The 17237-nt window shown below is 48.0% G+C and overlaps 1 protein-coding gene across 2 annotated transcripts in view; it reads right to left on the bottom strand.

Annotated features, from left to right (window-relative positions):
• Positions 1-631: 631 nt before the first annotated feature.
• LOC120846800 (endothelial lipase) overlaps positions 632-17237 on the bottom strand; it is a 90928-nt gene continuing 74322 nt past the window's right edge. For both annotated transcript variants that reach the window (XM_040218677.1, XM_040218678.1), the window contains 2 exons: positions 4212-4388; positions 632-934 (listed from right to left, as the gene is read on the bottom strand). In XM_040218677.1, the coding sequence (XP_040074611.1) occupies positions 714-934; positions 4212-4388 (398 nt within the window). In that variant the 3' untranslated portion in view covers positions 632-713. The remainder of the gene's footprint in view (positions 935-4211; positions 4389-17237) is intronic.

Below are 17237 nucleotides of genomic sequence, written 5' to 3'. Positions count from 1 at the left end.
CCTAAAGCCTCACCGAAACCGGCTCCGCTCGAGTTCCTGAGAGCCCAGCAACCCTACGATCCCTGAAGCCACGACGAGCCCCGCAACGCTCCTAAAGCCCCGCCACGTCAGGCGTGAGTCGAGCTTTTGTGGGGACTTGACCACGGGGAGGGACTCTGATTCAAAGCAGACTCTGGTCTGCTCTGAACGTTTTACGTCTTTCTCTATTGTTTGATAACTACCTCCTGATTTCCTTTCATCATTTTAATACGTATGTACATGCCTTTATCTCACCTGGTCTTGTCTCAATAATTTCGCGTGTCAGACCGGGCGAACGTGACAAAGACTACTGCCACCCTCATAGGCCCGCGGGCACTTTCCAAAACTCTCCTGCCTACTTGTTTTTTGTTTGTTTTGTGACGTGCGTTTCTTCCCTGCAATTTACCTAAACTCACAACTGATCCTCTTTTCCCTGTCCCTCAGCGTGTCCTCTTACCCTCTCTAGAAGAAAAGGGTAAGCAGCCTGTCGCTGCTTTTTTTATTATATGTTTTTTCCCGCAATATACAAAAGGAAAAGTGGAGCGGTTTGTAGCGCACTTGTGTGGTGCTGCGATCCAGATGCTTTCCTTCTCGGTTTACCATTTCCCCTCCCTTTTTCACAGCAACCCAACTGTTTATTGTTGTGGCTCCTAAAGCGCAGGCCTCCCCCTCCCAATACAGGAGGCTATATTGCTCTACACACCGCAATGGATGTGGTGCCACTTAAGTTCTACATGGTGTACTCCACGGAGGTCACTGCTTGCGTGATGGCCCATTCTTCCGCAGTAAGTTCGCCAACTCCGACAGTACAGCTTGCGAGAGGAAATGTAGGCGCCACTAGGACAGCATCCAGATGAGTACGTGCATTTCTCAATGGATTTGCGGTAGTAGATCTTGGCTATCTTGTGAGAGCAAGCTAAAAGAAAGAAGATGAGAGAAAACACTAAAAATGTTTGTTATTGTAACAATCATACCGGGCAATCTTGAAAACTAAACCCTGTTTTTGTTTGTTTGTTTTTTGGCCTGAAAAAATAACTAACGCATCGCAGGAGGCTGGAATTTTGTGAGAACGAGACGCTAGGTTAGACATATAAAATGTGAAAGTTTGAAACCATTACGTTTGTTAGACCAAATGACAAAAAAAAATTATGGGCCGGTGTTTGCCTAGGCCTAATACTGTTAAAACAAAACTTTGTGCACGCATATGGCATTTATATCCGTGAGTAGAAATTGCGGCAAAATGCCACCCAATTCTGTTGTATACGTGAAACGTTCTTACAGCACAAACGCGTAGCCATAGTTTGAGTTTTCATACGCCAGAAGCCCACGCTTACGGTACTCTTGATCAGATAACGACAGAGCATACCGTGTGTTTACTGGATAGTTGATCTTAAAGAATGAGGCGATACTAGCACTAATGAGGCTGATAAACCTGGCGATCTTCCAGAACCTTCCGTACTCGCGCACTCTTCTTCCTCAGTGCGCACAGGTGGTGGAACGTCTCCTCGCTTCCCCTTCTGATCACATGAACTGCCCGTTAAGCAATCAGCGTCGAGCACAGAACCAATAATGTCGAGCCCCGTGGCCACGTAGCCAGGCTTCACGCGGTGCCGAACACCTAGCCAAATAATTTTTCACGTCAAAAACACTTGGCGGCCTGAAGTAAAATATTCTTGTCTTTCTTGCTCACAAGTTCTTTTTTATTAATTGAATCCTAAATGCGACCACCATGCCACTGCTTGGTTTAACAACACTACACTTCGTTTCAGCTTCCGTCTGAGCGCAGCCAAAGCTACGTGTGACCGGAGCCAATCACACGCCGGCAATAGGTCACGCGATCTCGCCTCCACTTTTGTATCACTCCGCTGCGCCACTGGTCGTCAGCGCCGCCCACGCTCGCCGAGTATTTCGTCTGCTACGGGTGTATCAACGGTATCGTCTGCTACAAATTGAGAAAAGTGCCCTTTCAAGTTCTGAAATTTAGTCACAAAGGTGTCAGTGTGTAGGCTGGCCGCTGGCGTCTGTGTCCGAGCTTTCCACCATTTCGGCATAGTTTCGACATGTAAGTACACATTGCAAGGTGCCCGATGACCATCCGTTGATGTTTCATTGCATTTTCTGGATATACCAGGGCTTTAGACGCGGTCCTTTCCACCAGCTTCTCGGCGTTCAATGTGATAGGCAGGTAAAGGGGAGCCCTGATTTCGCAGAGAATCAGTGAATTGTAGTGGGCCGGACGCTTTTCTTGTTTACAACGCATTCGCGGTACGACGCGACCGGAGTCTCCTGCCCAATTTGAAAGTAGGCATTCATCACGACCTCTCGCGCCTGGCGCCCAAACGTGCCTTTCCGAAAGGACGTTTTGAAGCGGCTCGGTGAGTAAAGCAGCGAAGCACATGATTCGACCATTACGGGAACGAAATCACACAGAAAAACCGAGCGCTGCAGCCGTGTTGCCAGCGGATGTACGTGTTTTCACCAAACCACATGCATTTACATATATTAATAAAAACATAAACTTCATATATTTAATTCCTCTAGTTGCAAATCATTCTTAGCAGTACACATCTGGAATATTGTGCAATGTTTACGCACAAAACAGTTATATAAAAAAATACTTTGGCGGACTATTTTGTGGTGCGTGGGAATGCTCTTCTCGAAGTTGCGAACCGTCCCTCAGCCTTTGGCTGCGCTCGGAAGGAAGCTGAAACGAAGTATAAGAGCATGAGAATGTGTGTGTGTGTGTGTGTGTTTTTTTTTTGTTTTTTTTTTCGTTCAGAGGAGGTGCCAGGTCCGGCCTTTTGAACAGGTGCAAACTAGCTTAAGAAAAGGAAAGTTTATTTTAAAATATTCCTTCCAGTTTTTACACACACTGACAAAGGACAACTTTGTTATACACACTTAACGAGGGCAAATTTGGGGAAGTATACCTCGAAGTCGGGAGTTGTGTATTTTCCTCGGGAAGAACAAACCAAAAATGAAAGACGCTTACAATTCCCTGTAATGCCGAATTAGAGCGCAGCTCTTGAGGAGGACGAGGGGAGAGTACGGAGGAGAGGGTCACATGTGACGTCACGAGGGTAAAAGTTTTCCGCTAGTAGTTCATTCGTGGTATTTATAGTACTAGTACTTCAATCATAATATTTTTAGAGCGCAGCTCTTAGGCGGCCGTTTCCGGCTTGAGCGGCGACGCCGTCAGCGGTACTGCCGGCGCAACTGCGCGTTGCATTATGGTACGTTTCCCATAATGACGTCCCACGTGGTGTCATGTGTGACGTCCCGAAGGCAAAACTTTCCTGCCAAATTTAGCGTGAAAATTTTCCCGCTCAATTCAGACGAAAACTTTCCCGTCAAATTTAGCAGTAAAGTTTACTCTTGTGAATTAAGTAGGACCGGATCCAACGCTATGATCGAATAAGAAACAATTAAACAGCGCCAAACATTCGTTGTAACAAACATCGCCTTCTTTGTCCGGTTGCTTTCACCAGTGACGCCGATTACTCACAAAAAGAAAAAAAGCACCGGATCAAGCCGCATTCACAGAGCGTGATTGTAGTAGCCGCTGATAGGGCAAACCAATAAAGACAACGAGCGCCATGACGATCCACTTTCGCCACCGTCTGATTGGTTCTATCCGATTGCGGCGTTGACTGCGATCGGACTTTACGTAAAATGGAGTAAAGGGATGTCGAGACTCTGCCGAGGCTATGGTATACCCTGGTCAGACATCTTTTTTTTTTTTAAGCTTCTAGGGTGAGGTAGAACAAAGTTTGCCTAAGGTCCGATAGTTATTTGCACGCGCGAAACCTTCAACCATGCTGACGCCACATGGCGAGCTCGGGAATATGTTTTACTGTTTCACGTGAGTAAACGAACTAAAGCATTATAAGCGTATTTTTCTACCCTTATATCCTGTAAATATTGATAATCATTTTGATAAAATATAAAATAAACTGCTTCATAATATTCCTCCATAATTCGAAAGTTCTGTCGAAATGCCGGGCAGCACCGTTCGTAGGTTGAACTTTGGCAAGCTTAGGCTAAATGGCGCAAGTTACCGCCCGCTATAAAGGGTACAGACGTTAATGTCCACCCATTTATTCATCCTAAAAGTTTCATAAAAGTATACATGTTCGCCGAACAAGGTTGAACCCTGTGTTAAAACTTTCTGGATGCTCCTAGTTGATACGCACCGGCGGAAAAGCACCGCGGTTGGTCACCTCCTCTATTGGGATAGAAGTCGACATGGCCCATTGGCTCGCGCATTCCCAATTCATAAACGCCGTTGCTGGTGTGAATGACGTCCACAAAGTCAGCGTCGTCCCTGTCCAGACGCTCGTCTTCAAAACCTTCGTTGTCTGGATCTAGGCCTGGACGGAATTGAGAAAGAAGATACAAGTGTATACTTCACACTAAATACAGTGTGTCTAGATTACAGAGTGCTTCCAACTGCTCTTGTGTTTTTTGGAAAGGTATACACCTTTCGAAAAAACACTCGACCCGAGGGGCAACAAACCGTTTTCGAGCCCAGTCACTGAGTTTGAGGCTAGACTGTCACCGGCGTCCCTCCTAACCCTAACCGAGTGGACTGTGATTTCAATAGGCGCAGCCTGCGTAGGCGCAGTTTCAAACGGTGCTGGCGGCTAAATTCTCGTCTTTGCCCGCTTTATTTTGTGTTTCATGGTACATGTATTTTCCCGAGGACATTGAAAAAGCATTGTGCCACATTTAAAAAAAAGTTAGAAAAAACGGTAGGCTATTTTTGTTGGGTACGCGTGTGACAGAACGAATGCGACTGGAATGTGTAGTTCTAGTTATTTGTGTTTTTTTGTTTTTTCTTAAGATAAGTTTTGACGGCGCCGCGGGATTCGCCGCATGTGAAACGACAAAGCGCTTTGCTGACAAAAATAAATTGGAACAGAAGAGGGCCGAAAGGCGTGCATTTTTTACGCTCACAAATAACGTGTTCACCGATGGACAGGCCACGGACATACAATTGAGGAAGTGTTAACATTCGAACAATATATCGTACGTACCACACGATGCAGCGCTATCCGAAAAGAATTTATTTGAGAAAGATCTCAAATAACACAATCACAGTCGACGATCTTGACGATCGGACAGAATCCGAGATGACTTCGTTTTGGGGCACGTGTTGGGGAGAGCTTCCTTTTTTCACAACCGCACGAAGGAAAAGGAACGAACGCGACTGACCCGTTTCTCACCCCAACCTGGACAACTATTTTTGGAGATGACTCAGGATTCTAAGCGGATTATTATTGGGAGGGGGGAGAACAATGTTCGCAAAATCGCGTCGAGGGTCGTTCGACGTCCTTCACCTCCTTCGTTTCCCGTGAATGTCGAACAGCTTTATTTCTCACACTGGAAGATAACACAAGAAGGGTACGTATTTAGTTCGACGTGAGCGCGTTAGTGAAGTTAAATAAAAACAGAAGCAATAAACATAGGGACGGACCGAAAGAAGTGCTGTTCTGTCCGTCCCTATGTTTATTCTTTCTGTTTTTATTTAAAGGGCATCTCCGCCGTAATTTTGATGGTCACCGATTTCTATAAAATTTTCACCATGTATTTGGATGCCCTTCTTAAGCATGTGTACAAAATATCTCGGAAAAATATTAATTTGTTTAGAAGAAAATGAATTTTGAAATTTATATGTACACACCCAAATCACTTGCTGCAGCCCTACTGGCAACACTGAGCAAGAGCGGCACACGGAGGCTGCCATGATGGCGCTGACGTTGCCGTGACATCACATGTTGGTCAGGGTGCTTGTTTTGTAGCTAGTTGGTGCTAGCGACTGTCTGCTTTTTGCTTATGTTATCGGTTTATACAGTTATGTAAGAGCGCGTAATGGCGACTGGAGGAAATTGGTGTTGTGTGTGGAAGCGTCGCTTGAAAACACGGTCTACTAAAACCGTGTATTGTCAGACTCCAAGATATAACAAAAAGTGCCTCCAATTAAAAGGCATAACGTCGATCAGTTTTTCTTGGCGTGCTAGCAACAAAAGCTGCCTTACCATTCCGCTTCGGAAGCGGCATCTGGGTCCACATGGCGGCGGATCACGAATGCAGCCGCCGCTGGCGGTTTTCTCGGAGGCGATGCCGGCGGATCGTATGAGAACGGGTTATCGTCATCGTCCCCAACATCTAGCAGCATATCCTCATCGTTGCTCGATTCAGACGAGCCTGATGAGTCCATTTTTATCCGCGGCACGAACACAAAACAGTGACCTGCTGCCAGGCTGGCCAGGTTCAAACTGCACACGTGCGAGTGTTTATACCATATGTGACGTCACGTCAAAATGGCGGACCAGTCGAGTGGCAAGTTAGTTTCGGTATCGGTTTCAGCGTATTTTAACGATTATAAATTATGTAAACAGTTTTTTCATGATTTAACCGCTGCTATAGGCTAAATTTTTAGTACCCTTTCCGAAAATATGTTTTGATAAAAACGCTCAAATTGACGGCGGAGCTGCCCTTTAAGGGTACGCAGCACGCATAAAAAAATTAAGTGTAAACTTTCAAGAGGGGCGAGAAAACGTCGAATGCAAAACCGCAAAAATGTAGGTAGAGAACCGCGCTGAGCGGGTCTTCACAGTGCAAGAGAGTGGCAGAAAATTTCTAGCTGATAGAGGGCGCGAGAGTTGCACCAGCCGCATCAGCATCAGCAACATGGCGGCGGCCTAGGAGCGTCCGCATTTCCAATACGAGCTGCAAGGAGGTGCGGAAAGCGTTGATCGTCTGCAAATGCCTCCGCCTTTCCACCTGCTTTCCTCCTCGCCGCGCGAAAACGCAGCGCATGCGCGCTTGTGAGCGGCCTCTGCGGGAGGCGTCTGCCATTAAATCTCAAACGCTCCCGAATGTCCGAGATGACCCCTCTTTGCAATCTAGACTCTCTCCCTAAATCGAGAAAAACTAGTGCCATCCAATGCACTGGCGTTCGGCAACAAAGGCTCCGCCCGTTAAGGTATTTAATTCCGGCAAATCTACAGAACCAGCGCGGAGGCCAACAAAGACAGCACTATTCAGTGCTGTTGGTGTCTGCGCGGCTGAAAAGTTAAAACAATTACCTCCAAACCTAAAATAAAGAGATCAGAATGATCAGAAGCATGTATGGAAGCAAATATTTTTAAAATATCCTCGAGATACATTATGTTAACTAAATTTAGAATATCTATATTTATACGCCTCGCAAGTGGGCTCATTTTTGTCTTCTGCGCATAAGAAAGGAAGTAGCGGTGACGTCAGAACGCCGAGTCCTGATTGGCTGATCGCGACCCCCTATCTCAGCGTCGTCTCCTCCTTTGCAACGTCGTCTGCTCGCAACATCGTCTGCGACTGTCTTACCTTTCCTGCGACTTTCGGAAGTGCAGGTCTTTACGAGCGAGCTCGACTTCGCCTTTCAGAGAGGGCAGACGGAATAACTCGAGCGGTACGTTGTTTTTGTCTAACAACAAGCAGACGCGCATCAAGGAGGGAAGTCAAAGGACTCTCTGGCGAGGTGTCCCGAGGCGCCGAGGTTTGTTTACGAAGAACCGAGAGTGAGAGCGTGTTTGTGTCCGCAAGTTCCCTCCCAAATACTTTTTCCCTCCTTTCGTGTGCGGCGAGACCCCTCATTCTTTGAAGGCGTCGGCGGGTTGGCGCAGTTGACGTCGTCTGCTTTACGTCTGCTAGTCAAAGCGATGGCTGCTTTATCTTTCCTGCGTCTGTGGGAGATTCACCGCTTTTTCACCGGCGAGAGTCACCGTTGCCTCGGGAAACAAGGAGATAACAAAAGGAAAAAATTGACCCCTTAATCTAAAATTGAGGTCAGCGATCAAAGTATAATACGGGAAGGGTTCACATGGGTCGCGCGGGCATATTTCATTCAGCATGACAGCCGGTCGTGGGCAGACGGTCGCCGAGTCGCGGAGTGCCTGCTAGGCCTAACTGCGCAGCTCGCTTGGTCGCGTTCGGTGGTATCGTGGCTGTTGGAGCTTTTCCCGGGTGTTTGTGGATCCAGCGTTCTTGTTCGTCGTGGTCTGTTTCAAGTACTTTTTACTTTTTTCATGCTGCTTGAAGTCGGGACGCGTGAAAAGCGCACGTAGAAAAATAAACGTCCGTGGGTCGTCGCGACCGCGATGCTGTCGGCCATGCTGATTTGATCGTAAGTGCGTAAGACAGCTTCGGAGCTGTCGTAGGATTTCGTCGTAACCTGCGCAAAACTTACGAAAATTTTGTTTCGTGAATACGAATTTGTTCTCAAGTTCTGTCTTACGCACATTTTTGGCGTAAGATCGTTTCGTGAATCTGGCTTCTGCACTTCCGAAAGTCGCAGGAAAGGTGAGACTGACGCAGACGACGTTGCAGAGGAGCAGACGACGCTCAGATAGGGGGTCGCGATCAGCCAATCAGGGCTCGGCGTTCTGACGTCACCGCTACCCCCTGCGGAAGAAGCAGACGAACTTGCCCTCCGCATTGAATTCGTTAGGTATCGTTAACCGGACGATATTTGTACCCAAGAGCGCACCTATTTCAAAGTTATGTACATGAACTACTGCTTTGCGATTGGATGGAACAGCGCGGATGAACAGTCACACTCACATGCACACAAGAAGCAAACAGACTCGCAGCGCTGACTTACAGCTCCGTCTGTTTTCTTCTTGTGTGCATGTGAGTGTGACAGTTCATCCGCGCTGTTCCATCCCAGCATGAATTACCAACTTGCCCAAGCATCCACTGTTGAAAAACTAACAATGAACACCACGGACATGAGACATTTAGTCTGGGACTAAAAGAAGACGAGAGGATGGGGAATCGCGAGCGCGAGCGAACGAGCAGTCGGATAAACCGTTTAACACAAGCCGGTTGTGCTGTTATTCTTTCTCGACCTCAATGTCCTCAACGAGTACCTAGCAAAAGAGCGCCTCAGAGCGCAAAAGTTATTTGGTGCCGAAACCCGGGACTTGGACTTGAGGAATCAACCTGAAAATGGATCGGCTCAAGACCAAGCGTAAAGTCCGACGCAGTCAGAATACGAAGATTATCAACGAGATAACGACCATGCTCCAGTCCGTCGCCGTTGATGCCTCTTCTCTTGAGAACCTGAGAGACAGACTGGTAACGAGCAACGAGGAACTCCGTAAAGTCAACGAGGAGATCGAACCACACATCAGCGATATTTACCTGGAGACAGACTACATCACTGTCGCAGAATATGAAGACGGAGTTGCTAGGACCCTCAGCGAACTGCGTAACAAGATCGCGCGGTTGCAGGCAACGCCAACCACATCCGCTACGGGAGCCGACGGCGACAGGGGCCACCCATCCCAAGCTACGGGAGTGCAGCTCCCCAAACTGCAACTTCTACACTATCAAGGGGAGCTCACGCAGTGGCAACCCTTCTGGGAGCAGTTCGACGCCTCAATACCTCGGAACACCAAGCTCTCTGATGGAGAAAAATTCCAGTACCTGCGGTCGCTTCAGAATGGGCCTGCCGCCAGTGCCGTTTCCGGGCTGCAGGCTACGGCAGCGTGCTACAGAGATGCAATAGAGATACTTACTGAAGGCTTTGGCGACAAGCAAAACATTCAGCGGGAATATCTGGAACGGCTTCGAAACCTTCCAATGGTAAAGTCAGTGTGTGATGTTTAAGGACTGCGCAATGTCTACGATCACGTCCAGACAAACATTCACGGTTTGCGCTCCTTGGATGTTTCAAGCGCGACGTACGCCACAATGATGGTGGACATACTCCTGTCCAGTCTTCCAATGGACATCGTTGTGGATTACCATCGACACAAAAGATACGGAACACCACTTGTAGTTTCCGCCGGCAGAGAGGAGGGGGCTAGCACGTCAGGCGATGGAGCAGTCAACGTCGCGGCATCGACAACGGATGCCGGTGAGGAGCTGGCGAAACTTTTGCGGTTTCTTAGCGTGGAAATAGAGAGCAGAGAACGATCAGCACCGCTCGAGAAAAGACCAGCAAGCGTGCCGAGGATAGCTCCTAAGCCGATACAAACTGTTTATCCACCATCAACGTTCGCGTTGCAAACCAGCGGGACAGACAACTACTGCTTTTCTTGCAACCAGCAGAGTCACAGTACAGGCGCCTGTACTGCTGACATCGCACTTGATGAAAAGAAAGGAAGATTGGCGCAAGACATGAGATGTTTTCGCTGCACCAAGCGAGGGCATCGGTCCAAAGACTGCCGCAGCCAAGCGAAATGTTCTGGATGCAGGGGACGACATGTCTCGTCAATGTGCAATCCTGTTTGGCAGACAAGACCAGTTCCGGAAGAGACCGCCAATATACTCACCACCAGTAATACGACGCCTCACCGAGCTTCGAGCGTTCTACTGCAAACTTTCAGGAGCTGGGCCGTGAGTGATGAGAGCTGCGCATATATCCGCGGTATTATCGATGGTGGAAGCCAGAAGACGTTCATCAAAGAAGACTTGGCAAGGAAACTTAACTTGAAAATTATAGGCCAACGAAGCATGCAGCTTAACACCTTTCCCAAAAGCGGCTCGGACGTGATAAAACAGAACTTCACACTGGTCAGACTACGACTTCGAGGCCAGTATGCGATGACGGAGTATGTTTTAGAAGCAGTTGTCGTCATATTCATCTGCCAAGATCTCATCGAAACACCCGTCGAACACTCGTTCCTTAAAGCGATCACGGGGTCCATCGCTGACGAGTTGATGTTTCTCTCCGTCCAAGCAGAGGAAGGCATAAGCCTGCTCATTGGCGCTGACCAAATGTGGAGATTGTTAACTGGCGAAACACGCCGCTCATCATCCATCCCCGGCCTGGTGGCCATTTCAACTAGCCTAGGATGGACCTTTCAGGGTCCAACAGGTACCGTGAGAGTCTTGTCGAATACTACCGCGAACTTGATGGTATGCGTGTTAGGAGTGGCATTGACCGCCGAAGACGACGGGGCAGCGTTAAGAAACTTCTGGGAGCTGGAGGCCATTGGAATCATGGATGAACCGACCAGTACGAAAGAGCAAGATAGTACGGTACTCGAACAATTCACAGAGAAAATAAGTTGGAAGAATGGCCGCTACGAAGTCGCTCTACCATGGAAGGAGACAGCAACAACACTTGGAAATAATTACATCACTGCCAGGTCTAGACTCCGCAGCCTGATCCAACGTCTCAAGCACGATGGCTCCATCGCACTATATGACAAAGCGATACGCAATTACTTTGAGGACGGACACGCGGAAGAGGTGAACGAAAAGTCCTTATGTGATAGACGCGTTTATTATATGCCTCATCGAGCGGTGATTCGGGCCAACTCGGAATCGACAAGAATTCGAGTGGTGTTCGACGCTTCATCACACGCGTCAAACACCGGATCTCTCAACGACCATCTGGAGAAAGGGCCTACCATTAACACAGAACTCTTGCCGGTGCTGCTCCGATTTCGTGTGCAAAAGGTGGCTCTCACAGCTGACATCCAAAAGGCCTTATTGCAGATAGAAATCGCAGAGTGTGACAGAGATGCTCTCCGGTTTCTTTGGTTTGAGAAGACACCCAGACCAGGCGAGCCGCTGAACGATATCAAAGAGTGGCGCATGACGCGAGTTCCTTTTGGAACTACTGCCAGTCTATCCCTACTTGGAACGACAATTCGTTATCACTTAAAGAACGTGAGTGATTCGAACAAAGACATCGCGGCTCTTTTGCTGGACTCATTTTACGTGGACGACCTACTGATTGGAGCCGCAGGCACCGAAGAAGCCCGAAGAACAGACATTGCTCAGAGGGGCCGGCATGGAGCTTCGCAAATGGAATACCAATTCCAGCCAACTGCAGAACCTATTCAATCAAAAGGAGGGGAACGTCAATAATTGACCTCACATCCCGTCAGTCAAGTCCCACGAAGTCACAAAGGTACTGGGACTGGTGTGGGACAAAACCACAAATTCCTTCACGTTCTCTAGTGACCATCTCTTGGAGATTCTCTCGACAAACATGACTACAAAACGCTTCGTCCTCAAAGCCTCTGTTAGGATCTTCGATCCCCTAGGGTTCCTCTCACCTTATGTTATACGAGTAAAGATTTTGTTCCAACGTATATGGCAACATGGTCTGGGATGGGATGAAGAACTACCAGAAGCACTACGGCAAGAGTTGACAACGTGGTGCGCCGAGTTAAAGGACTTGCCACGTATCATGGCTCCGAGACACTTACAGAATGCGGATGGTGAGAGCAAGCTGGAGCTTCACGCCTTCACAGACGCCAGCCCTCAGGCTTATGGTGCCTGTGCATATCTTCGCGCCGTGGACAGAAAAGAAAATGTCAGCGTCACTCTGGTGTTTGCCAAGTCCAGAGTTGCCCCGCTTAAGACGCTGACCCTCCCACGACTAGAACTGATGGGAGCCCTCTTGGGAGCACGAATGGCTAAATATCTGTGTACTGTTTTGTTTGGTGTCGTAGTTCCACTATGGTACTGGACAGATTCTATGATAACCCTCGGTTGGATTAAAGGATCAGCAACTGCATGGAAACCTTTCGTCGGTAACCGAGTGACAGAAATACAAGCACTAAGCGATCCCTCTAATTTGCACCACTGCCCGGGCAGCGCGAACCCAGCAGACGCCCTAACTAGAGGGAAGACGGCAATGCAGCTAAGTGCGTATCAGTTATGGTGGTCTGGGCCTGAGTGGCTTTCCCAAGAAGAAGGAAACTGGCCAATTGGCAGTACCTCAGAAGATGAAAATCTCAACGGAATTGATGGGGAGAGACGACAACAGGTCGAAATACTGCTGACCACTGTGAGTGCACCAACCGCACTCTTGACATTGGAGAATTTCAGCAGCTATACCAAGATGCTGCGTGTCACAGCGTGGATAAAACGATTTGTTCAAGGTTGTCGTCGACAGAACAAGTCACCTGAGCTGCCCCTAACGGCAGATGATATTAGAGATGCAGAAGCTTTCTGGATCAAGAATGTTCAACGAGAATGCTTCGGCAGAAAGATCCAGGAGCTGGTTCAAGGCGGAAGTATCTCAAAAGGATCGAGAATAACCGATCTGCAGCCCTTTCTTGACGACACAGGAACCTTGCGTATTCGAGGCAGACTACACCAAGCCACAGCCCCGGAGGAGGTGAGACATCCTACTCTTCTGTTAGGAGATCACCCTTTTACCAAGTTGCTTGTCACGAATGCTCACCTCAGAGTATTACATGGAGGCTTGCAGCCCACTCTGACAGAAATTCGTGACAGATTTTGGCTCTTAAGTTCACGACGAGCCGTGAAGAAGATCATCGCGGAATGTCGCATCTGTCGAAGATTCCAAGCAAAACCGGCCACAGCCCCCGTAGCTCCGCTACCACGGGAGAGAGTGGAAGAGAGTCAACCTTTTCAAGTCGTGGGCCATTGTTGGTCAACGCAGCAGGGCTGTGCATTAAGGCCTACGTTGCCTTATTCACTTGCGCGACCACTCGGGCACTACACCTCGAGCTGGTATCCACCGCGGCCACGGCGCCATTTCTTTTGGCCCTGCGACGCTTCGTGTCACGAAGAGGTCTCCCAAGCACCATTTATAGCGACAATGCGCTGACATTCAAGAGAGCAGCAAAGGACCTGCCGGCTCTGTGGGAGGCTATTCGCAGTGCGGAATCTCAAGACTTCTGCAGTGTTAACCGAATCACGTGGAAGTTCATTGTAGAACGGGCAGCCTGGTGGGGAGGCTGGTGGGAAAGGATGATGAGGTCCGTGAAAACGTGACTCCGGAAAATTCTTGGACGGCAGAGCTTGTCGTTTGAAGAACTAACGACGGTACTAACTGACATCGAGGCAGCGCTGAACTCTCGGCCGCTCACCTACCTTCATGCCGATAATAGTGAACCAGCGGTCTTGACCCCCGCTCACCTACTCATAGGAAGGCGATTGATAACTCTTCCAGAGGCGAGGCCAACCCACTCGTCATCGAGAGATTCACTAACACGCCGGTGGAAATATAGGCAGAGGCTCATGAACAACTTCTGGGTACGTTAGAAGAAAGAATACCTACTAGAGCTTCGTTCGGCCCACCTTGCACCACCGCTCAGCAGCCGTGCACCGAACGTTGGTGATGTAGTACTGTTGCATGACCGTATCACTCCAAGACATCTTTGAACCTTGGTACGTGTCGTTGAAGTTTTTCCAGGAAGAGATGGAACTGTTAGGGCGTGTGCTGTTAAGCTGCCTCTGGTTGTGTAATCCGACGGCCAGTGCAGCTGCTCTACCCATTGGAAACTTTGTAAATCTTATTCCCAGTTTCCTCACTTCGTGAGCGGGGGGAGGATGTTGAAAAACTAACAATGAACACCACGGACATGAGACATTTAGTCTGGGACTAAAAGAAGACGAGAGGATGGGGAATCGCGAGCGCGAGCGAACGAGCAGTCGGATAAACCGTTTAACACAAGCCGGTTGTGCTGTTATTCTTTCTCGACCTCAATGTCCTCAACGAGTACCTAGTGAAAGAGCGCCTCAAAGCGCAACATCCACATTATCTGCTTCACGAGAATATATGCGAAGACTAAAAACATCCCTCCGGAAGCAAAAACAAAAATTATGAAACTTCGCATTAAAGCGCACCAGCCTGTCAAAGTATCTATGCTCTCCAGGACAATCGAAGAGCCATCTTAAACAAAACCTGAACCTGAAAACGCGTTAAGTTGTTGTCTCATACTAAACAGCTTTCGAGGAAACATCGACGTCAGTCGTATCAACAACTTTTGGCATGTTAAAACTATACTATGCGTAACTGATGGTTCGCAAAAGAAATGAAATAATACTCGGCAAAAGAAAGCATTGCATGAAGAAAATGTAGTATGTCAGTAAAAAGACTCGGGGGAAACCGGCAATTTCTCAGTAAGTTAACAGTCAAGAAAGCCAATGTAGCGTTGATAATACAATCAAAAAGAATTTTTCCAATGTTGATAACGACACGAAACTAGCAGGTTGCTTTAACAGTTATTTCATCAAGGGCACAAAAAAAACTGAAAAAGAAAACACATTAAAACGGTAGATTGAAACGGCCCTAACCTGAGCTAGTTGGTTCACTGCTTACGATGGTCCAGCTGAACAAAGATTACACCGCACAGAAAAATCACACCATTCATACTGATGGTGGGTATGGTTTGTTTTTTGTGTGTGGTGTAGTCTCTTCAGCAGATTCATCGAAAGAAATAGGTTGAAAAAATGATGTTCTCAAGTGTTGCTGCGAAATTTTGTCATAATTCTGACTAACAGAAAAAAACGACCTAGTAGGCATAATACATTCAATATTTTTTAGATAATTAAAAGAACCCGTATGTATACTGTACCTTTAAAAAACCAAATATTATATTACCACTTAGAAAACTCCTAACGATCTAGAAGTTTGAGTAATTAGGCCCCTGTGTAAATGTGGTGGTATCAAGGAATTTGTAAGTTTTCAACCAATATATCACAAGTAATATAGCATATCATGAAAATATAGGTCCGAATAAATACGAATAGGTCCCGTGAAATCGTTTCAAAAACTAACGAAGCACTATGGTTTTCATAAAAATACAAACACAACCAGTACGGTTCTCACAAAATTGAACAAAAACAATTATACTTAAAGGGGCCGTGCAAGGACTTCTTTACTGTTTTTTTTTTATTTTTTTTTTATTTGCACCGAACCTGAGCGCACTAAGCGGGGTAACGTATTAAAACTTTTCTTTTCTAGAATTTCGCTTATTTTAAAACTTATAGGCAAATTAAAATTACAAAAACAAGCAAAAATTAACCTCCTTCATGACGTCTTTGGCCGCTTGAGCGGCCTTGAACTAGAGAAGGGGTAGTGAGCTAAGCGAGCGCTCACGGCTGCCGCACTCCGTCTCGACGGCTCGAGAGGGCGCCACTAAAGCATGTTCTGGATAGGTTGTATGAAGCGGGCAGCCAGGGTGGCTCGCATTGCAATTGCTGCGCGACTAAACATTAATTCGGCATGACACTCCATTGGCCACAAACGACAGCAAACACGGGGTAAAATCAGTTCAGAACGGGAGCCACTTCGCGCTGACATACCGCGAAACGGCCAAACAGCAAGCCAAACCTGCGCCGAAGGCCTTCGGAACGCTCGAAACCGGTCGGATCCTCGAGTCCGTAGACGACCTCAGCGCCGCCACGTACATACGGGACCTCTCGCCGCTCGTCGGTGCCCACTAAAGGCTAGCCCACATGGTGCGCTTTTCTCCGCGTCTGCGTCGCGTCTCCGCCTGCGCTTTGTCGTCACTTCCGGCACCGGGACGAAACGCAGCGTTTTTTGGCGCATTCCGGCGTATCTGGAGGAGCCAGATATTTTGCGTCCACGCGTCGCGTCTCGCGCTGCGTCCAAAAGGCAACAACCAATGAACCGCCGTGTTCACTAGTTGCAAGAAGCGTTTGAATTTTCTCCACTGTTTTCGCCACTGTAGGACTGCAGTTTTCGCCACGGACCTCGCGACAAAGGCGATAATAATAATAATAATACTTTTTATTAGCACATATTGCGATACCCACTCGGCAGCGTGCGAGGCTAGGCAAAAGGGTTGAGACCCTTACGCAGGTGGGCCTCCTAGCCCGCCGCCAAGTAGGGAAAGGGATACGGGAAAGGAAAATAAATAAAAACACTCAAAACAGAAAGATACACACACAAAAACGGGTAGCAGCCCTGTGCCATTCCAAGGCAGAAAGCACGCGCGCACGCGCGCACGCGCACACACACACACCCGCGCGCGCGGAGTTTAGAAAATTTGCACGCTCGCGGCTTTAAATAAAAACGGCTTTAAGGCCCCGCCAACGCTAGCAGCAGGGCGAGCATGGGTAGTTACGTCCTTCCCCCCGCGGATATCAGTTTATCATACCTTTTACACAAGTCCAGGGAATCCTCTCTGCTCCGCGGGAGAGGCTGACGCTGCTTCAGCGGAACAGAGAGGACCTAGCGAAGTACAAAAGCGTCCTGCATGCACTCTGGCAGGCCAAATGTAAAGAATACAAGGACACCGAGAGACAAAGGTACAAAATTAATACTACCGGCAACAACCGCAGCAACGTAACCTCTGTAGCGGCCAGCGGCCAGCTGTAAATGTTTTGGCGGTGGATGAGGCGTACGCACTAAAAAGGATGAAAATTAGTGAAATTGATTTCATGATTACTTACAGCGCGACTGGGACAAGGACAGAGCTTCATTGCGATTG

This window comes from Ixodes scapularis, unplaced genomic scaffold, assembly GCF_016920785.2.
Source record: "Ixodes scapularis isolate PalLabHiFi unplaced genomic scaffold, ASM1692078v2 PGA_scaffold11__112_contigs__length_91849675, whole genome shotgun sequence".
In the NCBI taxonomy this organism is placed as follows: Eukaryota; Metazoa; Arthropoda; class Arachnida; order Ixodida; family Ixodidae; genus Ixodes; species Ixodes scapularis.
This window is presented reverse-complemented; position numbering and strand designations above follow the sequence as displayed.